At 42.8% G+C, this 16,611-nt stretch overlaps 1 protein-coding gene across 2 annotated transcripts in view; it reads left to right on the forward strand.

Annotated features, from left to right (window-relative positions):
* Nucleotides 1-16,611, forward strand: part of NUP85 (nucleoporin 85) — an 87,174-nt gene that overhangs the window by 61,773 nt on the left and 8,790 nt on the right. For both annotated transcript variants that reach the window (XM_056550041.1, XM_056550042.1), the window contains 6 exons: nucleotides 2,920-3,051; nucleotides 4,304-4,410; nucleotides 4,504-4,587; nucleotides 7,976-8,041; nucleotides 10,893-11,044; nucleotides 14,918-15,035. In XM_056550041.1, the coding sequence (XP_056406016.1) occupies nucleotides 2,920-3,051; nucleotides 4,304-4,410; nucleotides 4,504-4,587; nucleotides 7,976-8,041; nucleotides 10,893-11,044; nucleotides 14,918-15,035 (659 nt within the window). The remainder of the gene's footprint in view (nucleotides 1-2,919; nucleotides 3,052-4,303; nucleotides 4,411-4,503; nucleotides 4,588-7,975; nucleotides 8,042-10,892; nucleotides 11,045-14,917; nucleotides 15,036-16,611) is intronic.

The following is a 16,611-nucleotide window of genomic DNA, read 5'->3' on the forward strand; positions in this document are numbered from 1 at the left end:
GAAAGGGGGAGGGTGGGTAGAAGAGAGCTTTTAGATTTAAACTGGATACTTTATCTCCAAAAGGTTTTAATGAAATGTTAGAACGAGTGTGAGCTATTTATAATTTTAACATCGGATATAGTAATTTAGAAGTGTGTTTTTCCATTCATATGTCATTTCAGGTAACAGTGGTGAACTGGAGTTCAAATAGGAGCATTGTTTGGTGTATGTCATTCCCTGAGGAAGGAGGTAACTCCGCAACGCGTCAGAACTTTTTATATGTAGTTTATATTTTCCCTTATTTTATGTGCAATAAATGTGATCTTTTTTTGAAAAAAGTTATCACGAAGGCTTCACTTGTTATAACAAGCGAAGCCTTCGTGATAACTTTCTTCAGAAAAAGACAGAGCAAAACAAGAGAAAAAAGAAGAGAAAGGAATAACTCCCAAGGAAACGGCCTGAGGAACGAAAGTGGGACAGAAAGCTTGCCGGCACGTGGGGGGCGCTACGGACACTTGCTCCCCTTGGTGAAGTAAGTGCATTAACTTACTGATGGGATTATTCTGCTGCTGTGTGGGAAGGGGTGTCCTCGCCTCCATTTTTCTTTTTTCATTAATATAAAATGTAAGTAGTAAGTCAGGATAAGATCAGGTTTTGAATCCAGACCTGAAGGTTTCAGTGTCCCGATCGTGAATATCCAATGTTTCAGGGTTAATGAGTTTTTGTTTAAAGGGGTTATCCAGGAAAAAACTTTTTTTTATATATCAACTGGCTCCAGAAAGTTAAACAGATTTGTAAATTACTTCTATTAAAAAAATCTTAATCCTTTCAGTACTTATGAGCTTCTGAAGTTTAGGTGGTTCTTTTCTGTCTAAGTAATCTCTGACGTGTCTCGGGAACCGTCCAGTTTAGAAGAGGTTTGCTATGGGAATTTGCTTCTATACTGAGCGTTTCCCGAGACACGTCATCAGAGAGCACTTAGACAGAAAAGAACAAGCTTAACTTCAGAAGCTCATAAGTACATATATAAAAAAAAGTTTTTTCCTGGAATACCCCTTTAATGCTCCTACCTTTTTGTTGGTAATGTCCTTCTATCCCAGACACTGACAACCCTGTCGCATCTCCCACATGTATCTCTCTAAAATGACGACTAAACAGGGTTTTTAGTGTATTGCTTGTATGTCCAATATATTGTAATTGACAGATATTGCATGTGACGTGTAAATTCATAGTTTTACAGTTTATGTAGCAGGTTATGTGATATGTTCTGTCTGTAGGTATTATTGTTTTGCTCCTATCTTTTTGAGTTATGTCTCTTTTGTGTAGGTAATGTTTGCTCATGTTTCACTGTGTCACTTTTTGCCTAGCCAGTCTTTTAGTCCTGGTTCTCTTTGATATTCCTGTGGCTTTTGTGAAATTTTTTTCAGTATCTTGTGACTTATCTACTTGTCCTTAACCATTGTGTGCATACTATTACTATCATCTCATCTTCTGTACCTGTAATCTTAGTGCCATATCTCTATTTTCTGTCTTTTTACTAATGTTTTTAACAATTTTTTGTACTAATAATTAAAATTTATACATTTGGCGACTGGTGTTCTCAGTGTTATGGTATATCTTACTGTTCTGTGGTTTAGCTAAAAAAGGCTTTATATGCTGGTGTTTTTTTTTTTTCTAGCTCTCCTGGTCAGATGACATGGCGTGTTCATTTGATTTTAAGTCAGCAGGAGGTCTGTTACAATCAGATCTATTTCTAAGGTCCATGTGACCGAAACCTCTAAGGCTAGGTTCACACTACTGAATTTCCGCCTGCAATTCCCCTTTGAAATTGCATGAAGAAATTCCGATTACTAAAATCTACTGTAAGGGTTTATTTGTTTTATTTTTTTTATTCATTATTCACACTTCGGAATTCGTGAAGCGGAATTTGTGAACAGAAAATCTGCTTTAAAATTTCCACCTGAAGAATGGTGTTGCTCGTTCTTCAGGCGGAAATACTCACGGAAAACATTGCAGTCTATTGGAGACTGCAATGTCCGCGCAGTCCTAGCGCCGACTCATTTAGTCTGATCTGGCCGCACTCTGAATCTCCGGGTGGAAATTTTCTAAGATTCCGCAGTGTAAACCTAGCCCAACTGTTTGATATACTGACTTAATTGCACAAATAATGTTAGTTTTACCGCTGCTTTTCAGCTGGAAATTCGTGCTTCTTCTGTTGTCTAAATCAGGTTTTTATGTTAAACATATTTTTTAACAATTTTTTTGTGATATTTATTTATTTATTTTTAATATTTTTTTATTTTGCAATCTAGATTTTATAATTACAGAGCAGGAAGTCCCTGCTTAGTTTTTATATAAAGATAATTTCCCAGTAATGCCTTTCTTTTCAGAGCAAAGTGAAAGATATAACGGTCTCCAGAGAGAACACTGAATCCCAACCAATCACAGCAAAGATCAGCACCCATTCTCCATGTAGTGTGACCTCTAAAAAGGTCTCTAATTCATCTGAATGGGACAAGTCCTTTCTGTTGCTGTCTATGGTTCCTGCTGTAAAGCATATCCCTAAATGCGGTTATGAACATCTCAGGTTGTCAGCCCCCATAAAATGTACAAAAAAGAATTTAAAAAAATTGTAAGCAGAAAATAAAAAAACATATTGGCAAAAAAGAACAGGTCTCAGTACCTTTTGCTAATCAGCAAAAAAAATCTTGGCAACACATTCCCTTTTAACAAAGGTTCCTCTCTTTTAAGTCAGAATGAAATAGTAGAGTGTATGGAACAAGATTTTTGAAGCCAGTGAACAGTAAAGATGTTTTTATTGTCATGTCTTTTGTGCAACGTGGACACCTGTTACTCATGTTATATTTTATTTGTAATATGGGACTGGTGCACTTGGGTTTTATGATCACCAAGGTATTGATCTTCTTGACTTACTAATAGGTTTTACTTGGAGCTGAAGATACTTTACTTGAGAAGAAAGAGCTGATGGGCACTTGGTATCATTTCCTTGTATCACAGCTGCTCTTTACACATCCTACGGTCACCCTGGCAGAAATCCACTCCTATGCTCAGGTTAGATACAATCTTTAGATAATGTATTGAAGTAAAAAGGAAAGTTTTATATGAGACTTTAAGCAAAGCAATCAGCACAGAAGTGTACAGCCTGTAATGTTAGCAAATGTAAAATCTGTCATATTTTCTCTTCTTGCGCTGTGTAAAAAGAATATATATATAAATAATAGTACAGACCAAAAGTTTAGACACACCTTCTCATTCAGAGTTTTCTTTATTTTCATGACTATGAAAATTGTAGATTCACACTGAAGGCATCAAAACTATGAATTAACACATGTGGAATTATATACATAAAGTGTGAAACAACTGAAAATATGTCATATTCTAGGTTCTTCCAAGTAGCCATCTTTTGCTTTGATTACTGCTTTGCACACTCTTGGCATTCTCTCGTTGAGCTTCAAGAGGTAGTCACCTGAAATGGTTTTCACTTCACAGGTGTGCTGGTGTGGTGGAGGAGGTGTGGTGGTGTGGTGGTGCTTTGTTGGTGACACTGTTGGGGATTTATACAAAATTGAAGGCATACTGAACCAGCATGGCTACCACAGCATCTTGCAGCGGCATGCTATTCCATCCGGTTTGCGTTTAGTTGGACCATCATTTATTTTTCATCAGGACGATGACCCCAAACACACCTCCAGGCTGTGTAAGGGCTATTTGACCAAGAAGGAGAGTGATGGGGTGCTGCGCCAGATGACCTGGCCTCCACAGTCACCGGACCGGAACCCAATCGAGATGGTTTGGGGTGAGCTGGACCACAGAGTGAAGGCAAAAGGGCCAACAAGTGCTTAGCATCTCTGGGAACTCCTTCAAGACTGTTGGAAGACCATTTCAGGTGACTACCTCTTGAAGCTCATCAAGAGAACGAGTGTGCAAAGCAGTAATCAAAGCAAAAGGTGGCTAGAACCTAGAATATGACATATTTTCAGTTGTTTCACACTTTTTTGTTATGTCTATAATTCCACATGTGTTAATTCATAGTTTTGATGCCTTCAGTGTGAATCTACAATTTTCATAGTCATGAAAATAAAGAAAACTGATATCGCGCTCAGGTTGCGCTCAGAATCTCCAGCCAAAAAAATTCCACAGTGTGAGTGAGGAAACTGAAAACCCATTCACCATCAGGCAACAGAATTTCCAATCTAATTCCAGAAGCAGAATTCAGTTCGGAAATTCCGTAGTGTGAACCGGGCCTTACTCTCAGGGCTTCTCCTACTTTCTTACACTTGGGCCTCTGTTCTTCTATCCACAGTCTTCACTGGACGTTTTTTACGCTGGAGACAGCAGTTCTGAGCCACTGGACAATGTTCTGCTTGCAGCTTTTGAGCTTGATATACATCAAGTTATTAAGGAATTCAGGTAACCCACTAAATCACATCCTTGCCTCTCAACAATGTTAATTCTGAGTACCATTTGTTTAATTCAATTTTTTGCCACTTTTATGTTTTGCAGTATTGTGACAAATAACTGGTGGTTTGTGGCTCATCTGACCGACCTGCTTGATCATTGTCAGCTCTTTCAATCTCACAACCTATAGTAAGAGCTAATGATTGATTGATTGGGGGGGGGGGGGGGGGCAGAAGCATTTTTGGTTGGTAGGATGACTATTTTCAGAAACTGTATATAATGTGTTTACGATATTTGCATCCTGACCTTAGTCATGAATGTATGATTATAGGGGGTAGGAGTTCTACAGCCTTTTCAAAGTATATCAAAGCACAGCACTTTTCATGCTGAATTGGCCATGCAGCTCAGCTAATTTAAATGGCTATGCAAGTTTAAAAATAAAACATGGCTGCTTGTGTGGTACTAAAGGTAAGCCCCATAAATTTAAAAAAAAATTTTCGCGGAGCTACAATTACTAGACGTAACCTGAGGACAGGTATGTAGCTGTCTCTGAAAAAACAACCATATTTTTTAACCCCTTTAGGACAATGGACCTAAATGTACGTCATGGTGCCGTGGTACTTGATACACCATGACATACATTTACACGCCGCCATGATTGCGAGCACCGGAGCGGTGCTCGCGTCATGCGCGGCAGGTCCCGGCTGCTATTAGCAGCCAGGGACCTGCCGGTAATGGCGGACATCCGCGATCGCGCGGATGTTCGCCATTAACCCCTCAGATGCCGTGATTAATACAAATTGCGGCATCTGTGGCAGTGCAGTACTTTGAATGGATGATCGGATCGCCCGCAGCGCTGCCTCGGGGATCCGATCATCCGGCATGGCAGCCGGAGGTCCCCTCACCTGGCTCCGGCTGTCTCCCGGGGTCTTCTGCTCTGGTCTGCGATCGAGCAGACCAGAGCAAAAGATCACAGATAATACTGATCAGTGCTGTGTCCTATACATAGCACTGAAAAGTATTAGCAATCAAAGGTTTGCTATAAATAGTCCACTATGGGGACTATTAAAGTTTTAAAAAATAAAGTAAAAAAATTAAGTAAAAAAAATTTGAAAAATCCCCAATAAGAAAGTAAAACGTCCGTTTTTCCCATTTTGCCCCCAAAAAAGCGTAAAATAAACAATGAATACACATTTGGAACTATTAAATATATATTTAGAACTATTAAAATATATTGCTAATTATCCCGTACGGGGAACAGCGTAAACGTAAAAAAAAAGTCCCAAATTGCTGCTTTTTTGTCACATTTTATTCCAAATTTTTTTTTATAAAAAGTAAAACCTAAGCAAAAGTTGTACTGATAAAGACTACAAATCATGGCGCAAAAAATGAGCCCTCATACCGCCCCATATACCGTATATACTCGAGTATAAGCTGACCCGAGTATAAGCCGAGACCCCTAATTTCAACCCAAAATCCCAGGAAAAGTTATTGACTCGAGTATAAGCCTAGGGTGGAAAATACATCACCCCCCCCCTGTCATCATCCAGACCCCCGTCATTAACATCCTCATCATCATCACCGCCTGTCATCATCCAGACCCTCATCATCATCACCTGTCATCATCCCCTTGTCATCATCCCCACCCCCTTCATCATCATCCCACACACCCCCCTTCATCATCCCCTTGTCATCATCCCCACCCCCTTCATCATCCCCTTGTAATCATCCCACACCCCCCCTTCATCATCCCCTTGTCATCATCCCACACCCCCCCCTTCATCATCCCCTTGTCATCATCCCACACCCCCCCCTTCATCATCCCCTTGTCATCATCCCACACCCCCCCCTTCATCATCCCCTTGTCATCATCCCACACCCCCCCCCCCCTTCATCATCCTCTTGTCATCATCCCACACCCCCCCCTTCATCATCCTTTCTGTACAGTACTCACCTCCGCTCGGCGCTGGTCCGGTGCTGCAGGACTGTCTGGAGAGGAGGTCGTCCGGTGGGATAGTGGTTACGGGCTGCTATCTTCACTGGGGGCGCCTCTTCTCCGCGCTTCGGGCCCAGAATAGAGGCATTGCCTTGACGATGACGCAGAAGTACGTTGGCAATGAACGTACCTCTGCGTCGTTGTCAAGGCAACGTGACTATTCTGGGGCCGTCCCCGAAGCGCTTAGAAGAGGCCTCCCCGGTGAAGATAGCAGCCCGGAACCACTATCCCACCGGACGACCTCCTCACCGGACAGTCCTGCAGCACCGGACCAGCGCCGAGTGGAGGTGAGTACTGTACAGAACTAAAGGGGGTGAGAGGGGGCTGGATGATGTCGAAGGCCGCAGTGGTCTTCAACCTGCGGACCTCCGGAGGTTTCAAAACTACAACTCCCAGCAAGCCCGGACAGCCGATGGCTGCCCGGGCTTGCTGGGAGTTGTAGTTTTGAAACCTCTGGAGGTCCGCAGGTTGAAGACCACTGCGGGTGGAGAGTTCACTCGAGTATAAGCCGAGGGGGGTGTTTTCAGCACGAAAAATCGTGCTGAAAAACTCGGCTTATACTCAAGTATATACGGTACGCAGCCATTTATTAGCAGGAAATTAACCCCTGTGTTTTCTACAAGTCCGTGCAATATAAGTGAAGAAAACCAGCACCAGTATAGATTCCAGGTCCAATCGGGTGCTCTGTCGATTCTAAGCTTGACTCCGTGCCCCACAAATGTCCAAAATTTGAAAAGCAGCACTACATGTGAACTTTAAAAAAGGGATTCTTTATTCACCCATCACGTTACAGAAAGCAAAAAGCTGCAATTTGGTTTCTCTATGAAACCTTTCTCAAGCTTTGAGAAACTGAAACATAGTTTTTTTTTCTGTAACCTGATGGGTGAATAAAGAATCACTTTTTTCAAGTTAACATGGAGTGCTGCTTATCTAATTTAGGACGTTTGTGTTTTCTACAAGATCTCTACTATACTGTTTTTCAGAAACATAAGGCTATGTTCACTCTGCGACATGTCTGTGCAAAATATTCTGGCAAAATTCTGCACTGACATTCCGATGTAGCAGATTCCCATTGATTTTAATGGGATTCTGCTGCACTGTGCAGACGGAGGACACCCTGGAGGACCTGTCTATTCTTTCTGTGGATTCTGCTTGGAAATGCATTGCCGTCTATGAGACAACACATTTCTGAGCGGTCCAAGCGCTCGCCGATTTCTCAAATATGTGAAGTTGTCTGCCCATGTTTTCCGGGAAGACATTCTGCACATTTTCAGCTGTGTGAACATGGCCTAAAGTTTCCCATGCGTTTAGTCACCTGATGCCCTAGGTCAGGCATAGGCAACCTTTGGCACTGCAGATGTTTTAGAATACATCTCCCATGATGCTCTTACAGTCAAAATACTGCCAAAGCATCATGGGAAACGTAGTTCAAAACAACTGCAGTGCTGAAGGTTGCCTATGCCTGACCTAGGAGATACAGAACATCCTGATAAGTGTCAACCTGTTAAAGACTGATTTGCAAAATGTTTTCAAGTTTCATCTATATCTATTGTACATCTATTCTGTTTTGTTACATTCTAGTTTTGGAACGAACATGCGAGAACATTTACTACTAGAGTATGCATCTGGTCTCTTCTCTCATCATAGGTATGATGCTCAACAATCAATCTGTTTTAGTCGCTGTTTATTTTCCTTACACGCTTAAATTTACTTACCAAAAAAGTCTGAAGGCAGCAGATACAAATGGGTTAATATTAAAGGGGTTATCCAGGGAAAAAAAAATGTTTTATATATCAACTGGCTCCAGAAAGTTAAACAGATTTGTAAATTACATCTATTAAAAAAATCTTAATCCTTTCAGTACTTATGAGCTTCTGAAGTTAAGGTTGTTCTTTTCAGTCCTCTCTGATGACACCTGTCTCGGGAAACGCCCAGTTTAGAAGAGGTTTGCTATGGGGATTTGCTTCTAAACTGGGCGTTTCCCGAGACAGGTGTCATCAGAGAGCACTTAGACAGAAAAGAACAACCTTAATCCTTTCAGTACTTATGAGCTGCTGAAGTTAAGATTTTTTTTATAGAAGTAGTTTACAAATCTGTTTAACTTTCTGGAGCCAGTTTATATATATATATTAAAAAAAGTTTTTTCCTGGAATACGCCTTTAACCTCCTCCTGCCAGGTAGAAGAACAAGGTTAATTTGCAACATACTAAAGTACTCTAAACTAAATAGACCCATTAGACCCATTAGAATTAGGTTTATTAGGGGGAGTAATTATCATTATTATTATTATTATTAGCTGCCGTAAGTGCAAGTAAATCCTATGGTACCTTAGGGAATACATATGGGACAGTAAAGCAATAACCAAAAAAGACAAGAGTCCATCAAGTTCAATCTAAAACGCTACTGTGTTGATTTAGTGGAAGACAAAAACCTCCCATGAGGCTGATGCCGATTGCTCCATGAGAGAACATTTCTTTTCTGACTCCAAAATGGCAAAATAAGAATAAGTCTCCCATCTGTGATGATGGTAAAACCTTTTCTTCTAAATGTAGAGGATGCCCCCCCCCCCCCCCCCCCAATCATGGTTACCCATTCATATTTTTGCACTGCTTTTATTAAATCTCCACTAAGACGTCTTTTTACCAAACTAAATAACCCCAAGCCTGATAACCTGTCTTGGTCCTGTAATCCTCCCATAGCACTAATTACCTTTGTCGCTTTCTCTGTACCCTCTCCAGTTCAGCAATGTCCTTCTACAGGTGGCCAAAATTGGACCCATTACTTCATAAGTGATCTGAGTAATGATTTATAGAGGCAAAACGATGTTCCTGTCCCAAGCCTCTTTTGATACATCCCAGCCTTGGCGGCAGCTGCCCATGAGCTCCTTTACTCCTTAGCCTGTTTTGACCTAAATGACCAAGGCAAATTTTCAAATTCCTGACATGCGTTCACTTATGCGGTAATGACTGTGGAACGCTTTTACTTATGAAAGCGATTCTGAGATTTTTTTTCGTGACACATTGTACGTAAAGTAAAGTTTGATTGATATATTTAGCGTTTTTTATTTTTTAAAAATTGCGTAAAAAAAGAAATTACATTTTTCTAGATTTTACATTTTCCGCTCGTACGACAAGTGGAGGCCGGAGTTTTAACATTTTATTTTTTTGCAGATTTTTCATTTTAACCATTTTTTTTCTGTCACAAGTAGGTGATGACAAATAGAAACAACTCAAGATTTATTCCCCGAATTCTGACATACTTAGAAATATCCCGTAGGTGGCCTTTGTGCGCTACGAGTCTCAGGCACATAGGCCCCAGGCATGAAGGTGTGCTGTGTGGATTATGGGGCATCCTTATAGTTTAGGATATTTTGTTGGCATCATATAAAATTGCAGGAGCCTTGGGGTGCAAAAAATATTTTTGGGACAAGTTGACACTTTCATTGGTACAATTATGGGGTACATAAAAAATCTATTCTGAGGTTGTTTTTTATTTTTTTTAGGTAGTTTGTCATGGGGTAAAAAAAAAAGACATGTTAACGTTACACTCCAGGTTGATACGATTACGGCGATACCAAATTTATATACTTTTTTAAATATTTTAGTTCAGTTATGGCATAAAAACTTTTTTTTTTAATCACGTTTGTAAGTCACCATATTCTGTGAGCTGTAACTTTTATTATAATTTTTTTTTATTTGGGGGGACTATTTTGGGGGGGGTGTATTATATATATAATTTATTATTTTTTTAAATATTTTTTCACTTTTTTCACTTTTCACACTTTTTTACTATTATACACATAATTCAAAGGAATACACATCTAATCCATTGAATTATGCCTATGTCTGTCAGTACTGACGGGCATAGGATAGATCAGTCTCTACCTTAGGTGGGGACTGATCGCTCATGTTATAACAACGGAGGCCAGTGTCAGGCCTCCGGTTGCAATGGCAACCATCGGCGCTCGGCTTTCACTTTGGAGAAAGCTGTTCGTGACTGAGGGAGCTCACTCCCTCTGTTACCCTTATAGATGCTGTGGTCACAGTGACCACAGCATCTACAGGGTTAACCCAGGATCGGAGCGCAGCTGAGTGCCCACGGGTGGCCTCCTCCGATGGGGCCCACTCACCATCGATCGCTTCACACTGTGAAGTGACGGAGGAGAGGGGGAAGGAGACCCCTGCCAGATCCCTGCTATTTGTCCGTCTGTACCGATGCACCAATAGCAGCAATTAAGCAGTACTAAGCCAAAAACAGAGAACCGCAGACAGCTCCATATGGTGGATGGGATATCACCTCCACATTCATACAGCAGGTATTCCAGGGTGGTTAAATTGTTCTACCTGACAGGATGGGGTAAAAGTTAACCCATTTGTATTCCCTGTGTTGCTGTAAGACAAAATGGAATCATGATTATGTCTTCACTTTGTAGCTTTGTTCATAATTTTTTTTCTTTTACCACTTAAAAGTTATTTACATGAGGTATTTTTTTTTACAGCCTTTGGCAGCTTGGAGTTGATTATTTAGATTACTGTCCTGAACTTGGTCGAGTTTACCTTGAGCTTCACATGGAGAGGATTTCTTTGAGCACTGAGAGGAAAGCTTTAAAGGCACTGCGTATCTGTGAGCAGCGGCAAATGACTGAACAAGGTGTGGGAAGAAAGTATTCAAAGGGTCTCTGTTGATTTAACAAACTTTGCATAAATCAAAAGTACAAGCAAGTGTAAGAAACATTGAAATATAAATATATATATATCTCTAGTAACATAGTTCACAAGGTTGAAAAAAGACCAGAGTCCATCAAGTTCAACCTATATCCCTAATAAGTCCTTACTGAGTTGAGTTGATCCAGAGAAAGGCAAAAACCCTCATACTAGAGGTAAAAATTATTTCCCGACTCCAAATATGGCAGTCAGAATAAATCCCTGGATCAATGTTCTGTCCCTATAAATCTAGTATACATAACCAGCTATGTTGTTATTCTCCAAAAATGCATCCAGTCCTCTTTTGAACTCTTTCAGAGTTCACCTTGACCACCTCCTCAGGCAGAGAATTCCACAGTCTCACTGCTCTTACAGTAAAGAACCCCCATCTGTGCTGGTGTAGAAACCTTCTTTCCTCTAGATGTTGAGGATGCCCCCTTGTTATATATACAGTCCTGGGTATAAATAGATCATGGGAGAGATCTCTGTACGGCTCCCTGATATATTTATACATAGTCATTAGGTCTCCCCTAAGCCTTCTTTTTTCTAAACTAAATAACCCCAATTCTGATAATCTTTCTGGGTACTGTAGTCCTCCCATTCCCCGTAGTACCCTGGTTGCCCGTCTTTGAACTCTCTCCAGCTCCACTATATCTATCTTGTACACTGGTGCCCAGTACTGTACACAGTATTCTATGTGTGGTCTGACTAGTGATTTGTACAGCAGTAGAATTATTTCCTTGTCGTGGGCATCTATGCCCCTATTGATGCATCCCATGATTTTATTAGCTTTGGCAGCAGCTGCCAGACACTGGTCACTACAGCTAAATTTACTGTTAACTAAGACCCCTAAGTCCTTTTCCACCTTAGTCGTCCCAGGTGTTCTCCCATGTAATACATAATCCCAGCTCGGATTTTTCCTCCCCATATGCATTACCTTACATTTATCAGTGTTGAACCACATCTGCCACTTCTCAGCCCAAACCTCCAACCTGTCCAGATCCATTTGTAACAGTGCACTGTCCTCTATTGTGTTTACCGCTTTACAGAGTTTAATATCATCTGCAAAGATTGATACTTTACTATTCAACCCCTCTACAAGGTAATTAATGAATATATTAAATAGAACAGGACCAAAGACTGACCCCTGTGGTACCCCACTAGTAACAGTCACCCAATCAGAATAAGTACCATTAATAACCACCCTCTGTTTCCTATCGCTGAGCCAGTTACTTACCCACTTACACACATTCTCCCCCAGCCCCATCCTTCTCATTTTATGCACCAACCTTTTATGTGGAACTGTATCAAATGCTTTGGAAAAAGATATACGACATCCAGCGATTGCCCCTGGTCCAGTCTGGAGCTCACCTCCTCGTAAAAGCTGATCAGGTTAGTTTGACAGGACCGATCCCTCATAAAGCCATGCTGATACAGGGTCATACATTTATTTTTATCAATATACCGTATATACTCGAGTATAAGCCGACCCGAGTATAAGCCGAGACCCCTAATTTCAACCCAAAATCCCAGGAAAAGTTATTGACTCGAGTATAAGCCTAGGGTGGGAAATACCTCATCCCCCCCCTGTCATCATCCAGACCCGTCATTAACATCCTCATCATCATCCCCTTGTCATCATCCCACACATCCCCCCCTTCATCATCCCCTTGTCATCATCCCACACATCCCTTTATCATCCCACACATCCCCCCTTCATCATCCCCTTATCATCCCACACATCCCCCCTTCATCATCCCCTTGTCATCATCCCACACATCCCCCCTTCATCATCCCCTTGTCATCATCCCACACATCCCCTTATCCCACACATCCCCCCTTCATCATCCCCTTGTCATCATCCCACACATCCCCTTATCATCCCACACATCCCCCCCTTCATCATCCCCTTGTCATCATCCCACACATCCCCTTATCATCCCACACATCCCCCCTTCATCATCCCCTTGTCATCATCCCACACATCCCCTTATCATCCCACACATCCCCCCTTCATCATCCCCTTGTCATCATCCCACACATCCCCTTATCATCCCACACATCCCCCCTTCATCATCCCCTTGTCATCATCCCACACATCCCCTTATCATCCCACACATCCCCCCTTCATCATCCCCTTGTAATCATCCCACACCCCCCCCCTTCATCATCCCCACCCCCCTTCATCATCCCCACACCCCCCCCCCCTTCATCATCCTCTTCTCATCATTCGCCCTCAGTGGTCTTCAACCTGCGGACCTCCAGAGGTTTCAAAACTACAACTCCCAGCAAGCCCGGGCAGCCATCGGCTGTCCGGGCTTGCTGGGAGTTGTAGTTTTGAAACCTCCGGAGGTCCGCAGGTTGAAGACCACTGCGGCCTTCAACATGCGGACCTCCAGAGGTTTCAAAACTACAACTCCCAGCAAGCCCGGGCAGCCATCGGCTGTCCGGGCTTGCTGGGAGTTGTAGTTTTGAAACCTCCGGAGGTCCGCAGGTTGAAGACCACTGCGGCCTTCAACATGCGGACCTCCAGAGGTTTCAAAACTACAACTCCCAGCAAGCCCGGGCAGCCATCGGCTGTCCGGGCTTGCTGGGAGTTGTAGTTTTGAAACCTCCGGAGGTCCGCAGGTTGAAGACCACTGCGGCCTTCAACATGCGGACCTCCAGAGGTTTCAAAACTACAACTCCCAGCAAGCCCGGGCAGCCATCGGCTGTCCGGGCTTGCTGGGAGTTGTAGTTTTGAAACCTCCGGAGGTCCGCAGGTTGAAGACCACTGCGGCCTTCAACATCATCCAGCCCCCTCTCACCCCCTTTAGTTCTGAGTACTCACCTCCGCTCGGCGCTGGTCCGGTCCTGCAGGGCTGTCCGGAGAGGAGGTGGTCCGGGCTGCTATCTTCACCGGGGGCGCCTCTTCTCCGCGCTTCCGGCCCGGAATAGAGGCGTTGCCTTGACAATGACGCATAAGTACGTTGGCAATGAACGCACCTCTGCGTCGTTGTCACGGCAACGTGACTATTCTGAGGCCGGGCCCGAAGCGCTTAGAAGAGGCCTCCCCGGTGAAGATAGCAGCCCGGACCACCTCCTCACCGGACCACCTCCTCTCCGGACAGCCCTGCAGGACCGGACCAGCGCCGAGCGGAGGTGAGTACTCAGAACTAAAGGGGGTGAGAGGGGGCTGGATGATGTTGAAGGCCGCAGTGGTCTTCAACCTGCGGACCTCCGGAGGTTTCAAAACTACAACTCCCAGCAAGCCCGGACAGCCGATGGCTGCCCGGGCTTGCTGGGAGATGTAGTTTTGAAACCTCTGGAAGTCCGCAGGTTGAAGACCACTGCGGGTGGGGGAGTTCACTCGAGTATAAGCCGAGGGGGGTGTTTTCAGCACGAAAAATCGTGCTGAAAAACTCGGCTTATACTCGAGTATATACGGTACTCCAAAATAGCATCTCTTAGGAAACCCTCAAACAATTTACATACAACAGAGGTTAAACTAACAGGCCTATAATTCCCAGGGTCACCTTTTGTCCCCTTTTTAAATATTGGCACCACGTTTGCTATGCGCCAGTCCTGGGGAACAGTCCCTGTTACTATAGAGTCCCTGAATATTAAAAATAGGGGTCCGCCTCTATCTGAGAAAATGTTTCTTTATGAAACCTTTCTGTTAAATTCTCAATCATTCAATTTGTATTGTCTCTGTACATGTTGTTTTTACCATCAGGTATCATGGTTTAACATTTTGACCCTCAAAAGAACGATGGCTGGAAAGACAACTTTGTTAGTGAAGTTTTAAGTGTTAGGGGTAAACATGTTTTCTCATTTTCAGTCCGCAGTATCTGTAAAACCATGGCTATGCAAGCCATGAGCAATAGACGTTTGGGTTCAGCACTGTCGTGGAGCATTCGAGCCAAAGATGCAGCATTTGCCACACTCATATCTGATCGGTGAGTGCACACTCAATTCTTCAAGTCTACAGTCTGATATGACATTGTGTGATTACCCTAGCAACAGGTTTCATGAGGACAACTATCAAAACTAAGGGGAGTAATTCAATTATCAAACAAATGTATAGCACTGGGCAGTCCTCTTTTCCGCTAACTCCATTAACCTGGCAACCACAGCACAGCGCTTAAAGAGGAGATGTGGCCAACCCCCCAAAAATTAGACTGCAATATCATTAAATACCTTAGGGTACCCTGATAACACACTTGTTTTTTTTTTTTGTTTTTTTTACAGTTTTTTTTTTATATTTTCCATTCCCAAAATATGTGGGTTTATATTTTTAAAGATATATATGGGTCAGATGGGTCTGAATTTAATTTTACAAATGTGACCAGATGATGGGTGGGATTAATGGATTATGCAGTCAGGGTGTGTGTATTAGGCATACACTCCCCTCAGTGTACAATATTCTTACCCCGACTGTATATTCACACCCATTCACTCACATTTTTAAAATTAAGATCACGCTTATCTGAATGACTTCCTAAATTTCCACTGGAGTAAATTTCCTTTAAGGAGTTAGTGTTTGTCTGGCAAACATTTTTTATTTTTTTTTAAATCAACTGGTGCCAGAAAGTTACAGATTTGTAAATTACCTCTATATAAAAACCTTAATCCTTCCAGTACTTATCAGCTGCTGTATGCTACAGGGGAAGTTCTTTTCTTTTTGAATTTCGTTCTGTCCGACCACAGTGCTCTTTGCTGACACCTCTGTCCATGTCAGGAACACTATATAGCATATGCTTTTTTTAAATAAAATACAAATGCCATTTTAGTTTTCATTTCTCCTGGCTGCCAGGTTTCCATAAGAGGAAGAGTAGGGGCGGCAGGAAGATCAATAATTAGCCAATAATGCACTCCGATAGAGGATGCAGCTTACGTTTCTAATAAGAATCCTGAGGTTCTCCAGCTCGCTCAGGGGAAGAGGTACACGTTAATGAGGACTGCAGAAGGCTAAGCATTTATTTAAGGGCACTCTCTGCATGGTACTGCAGTGTGAAATGTGGGCTAGAGATTTATCCGCTCAAATGTGCTTCAAATTCTTTGATTTTAATTTTTTCCTCCCACCAATCAGAGTTTGCTAAAGCATTTGGAGCTATTTTCACCTATGCTTACAGACAACCTTGAACAAAATGTTATTTAGGTCCATGTACAGATACTAGAAGCTCTTAAATACATTTCTTAGGTTAAGTTTAGATTTGGTGGGGGTAACCACCACCCTTGGGGGGGGGGGGGGGGGGGGGGGGGAGGGGGAGTTGGTGCGCCTTATACGGCGAATACACACCAAAACCCTGTCCTATCGTGGCGGTCCCTGCTGCCATCAACGGCCGGGACCCGCGGCTGATACAGGACATCACCAATCGCGGTGATGCCCTGTATTAACCCTTCAGACGCAGCGATCAAAGCTGACCGCCGTGTCTGAAGCGAAAGTGACACTAACCCGGCTGCACCAGGAGGGACCTTACCTGCATCTTCGGTGTCTGCTCTGTCCCAGGATCCCCTGCATGGCCGGCGCTC

The sequence above is a fragment of the Hyla sarda genome, chromosome 13 (assembly GCF_029499605.1).
Source record: "Hyla sarda isolate aHylSar1 chromosome 13, aHylSar1.hap1, whole genome shotgun sequence".
Lineage (NCBI taxonomy): Eukaryota > Metazoa > Chordata > Amphibia > Anura > Hylidae > Hyla > Hyla sarda.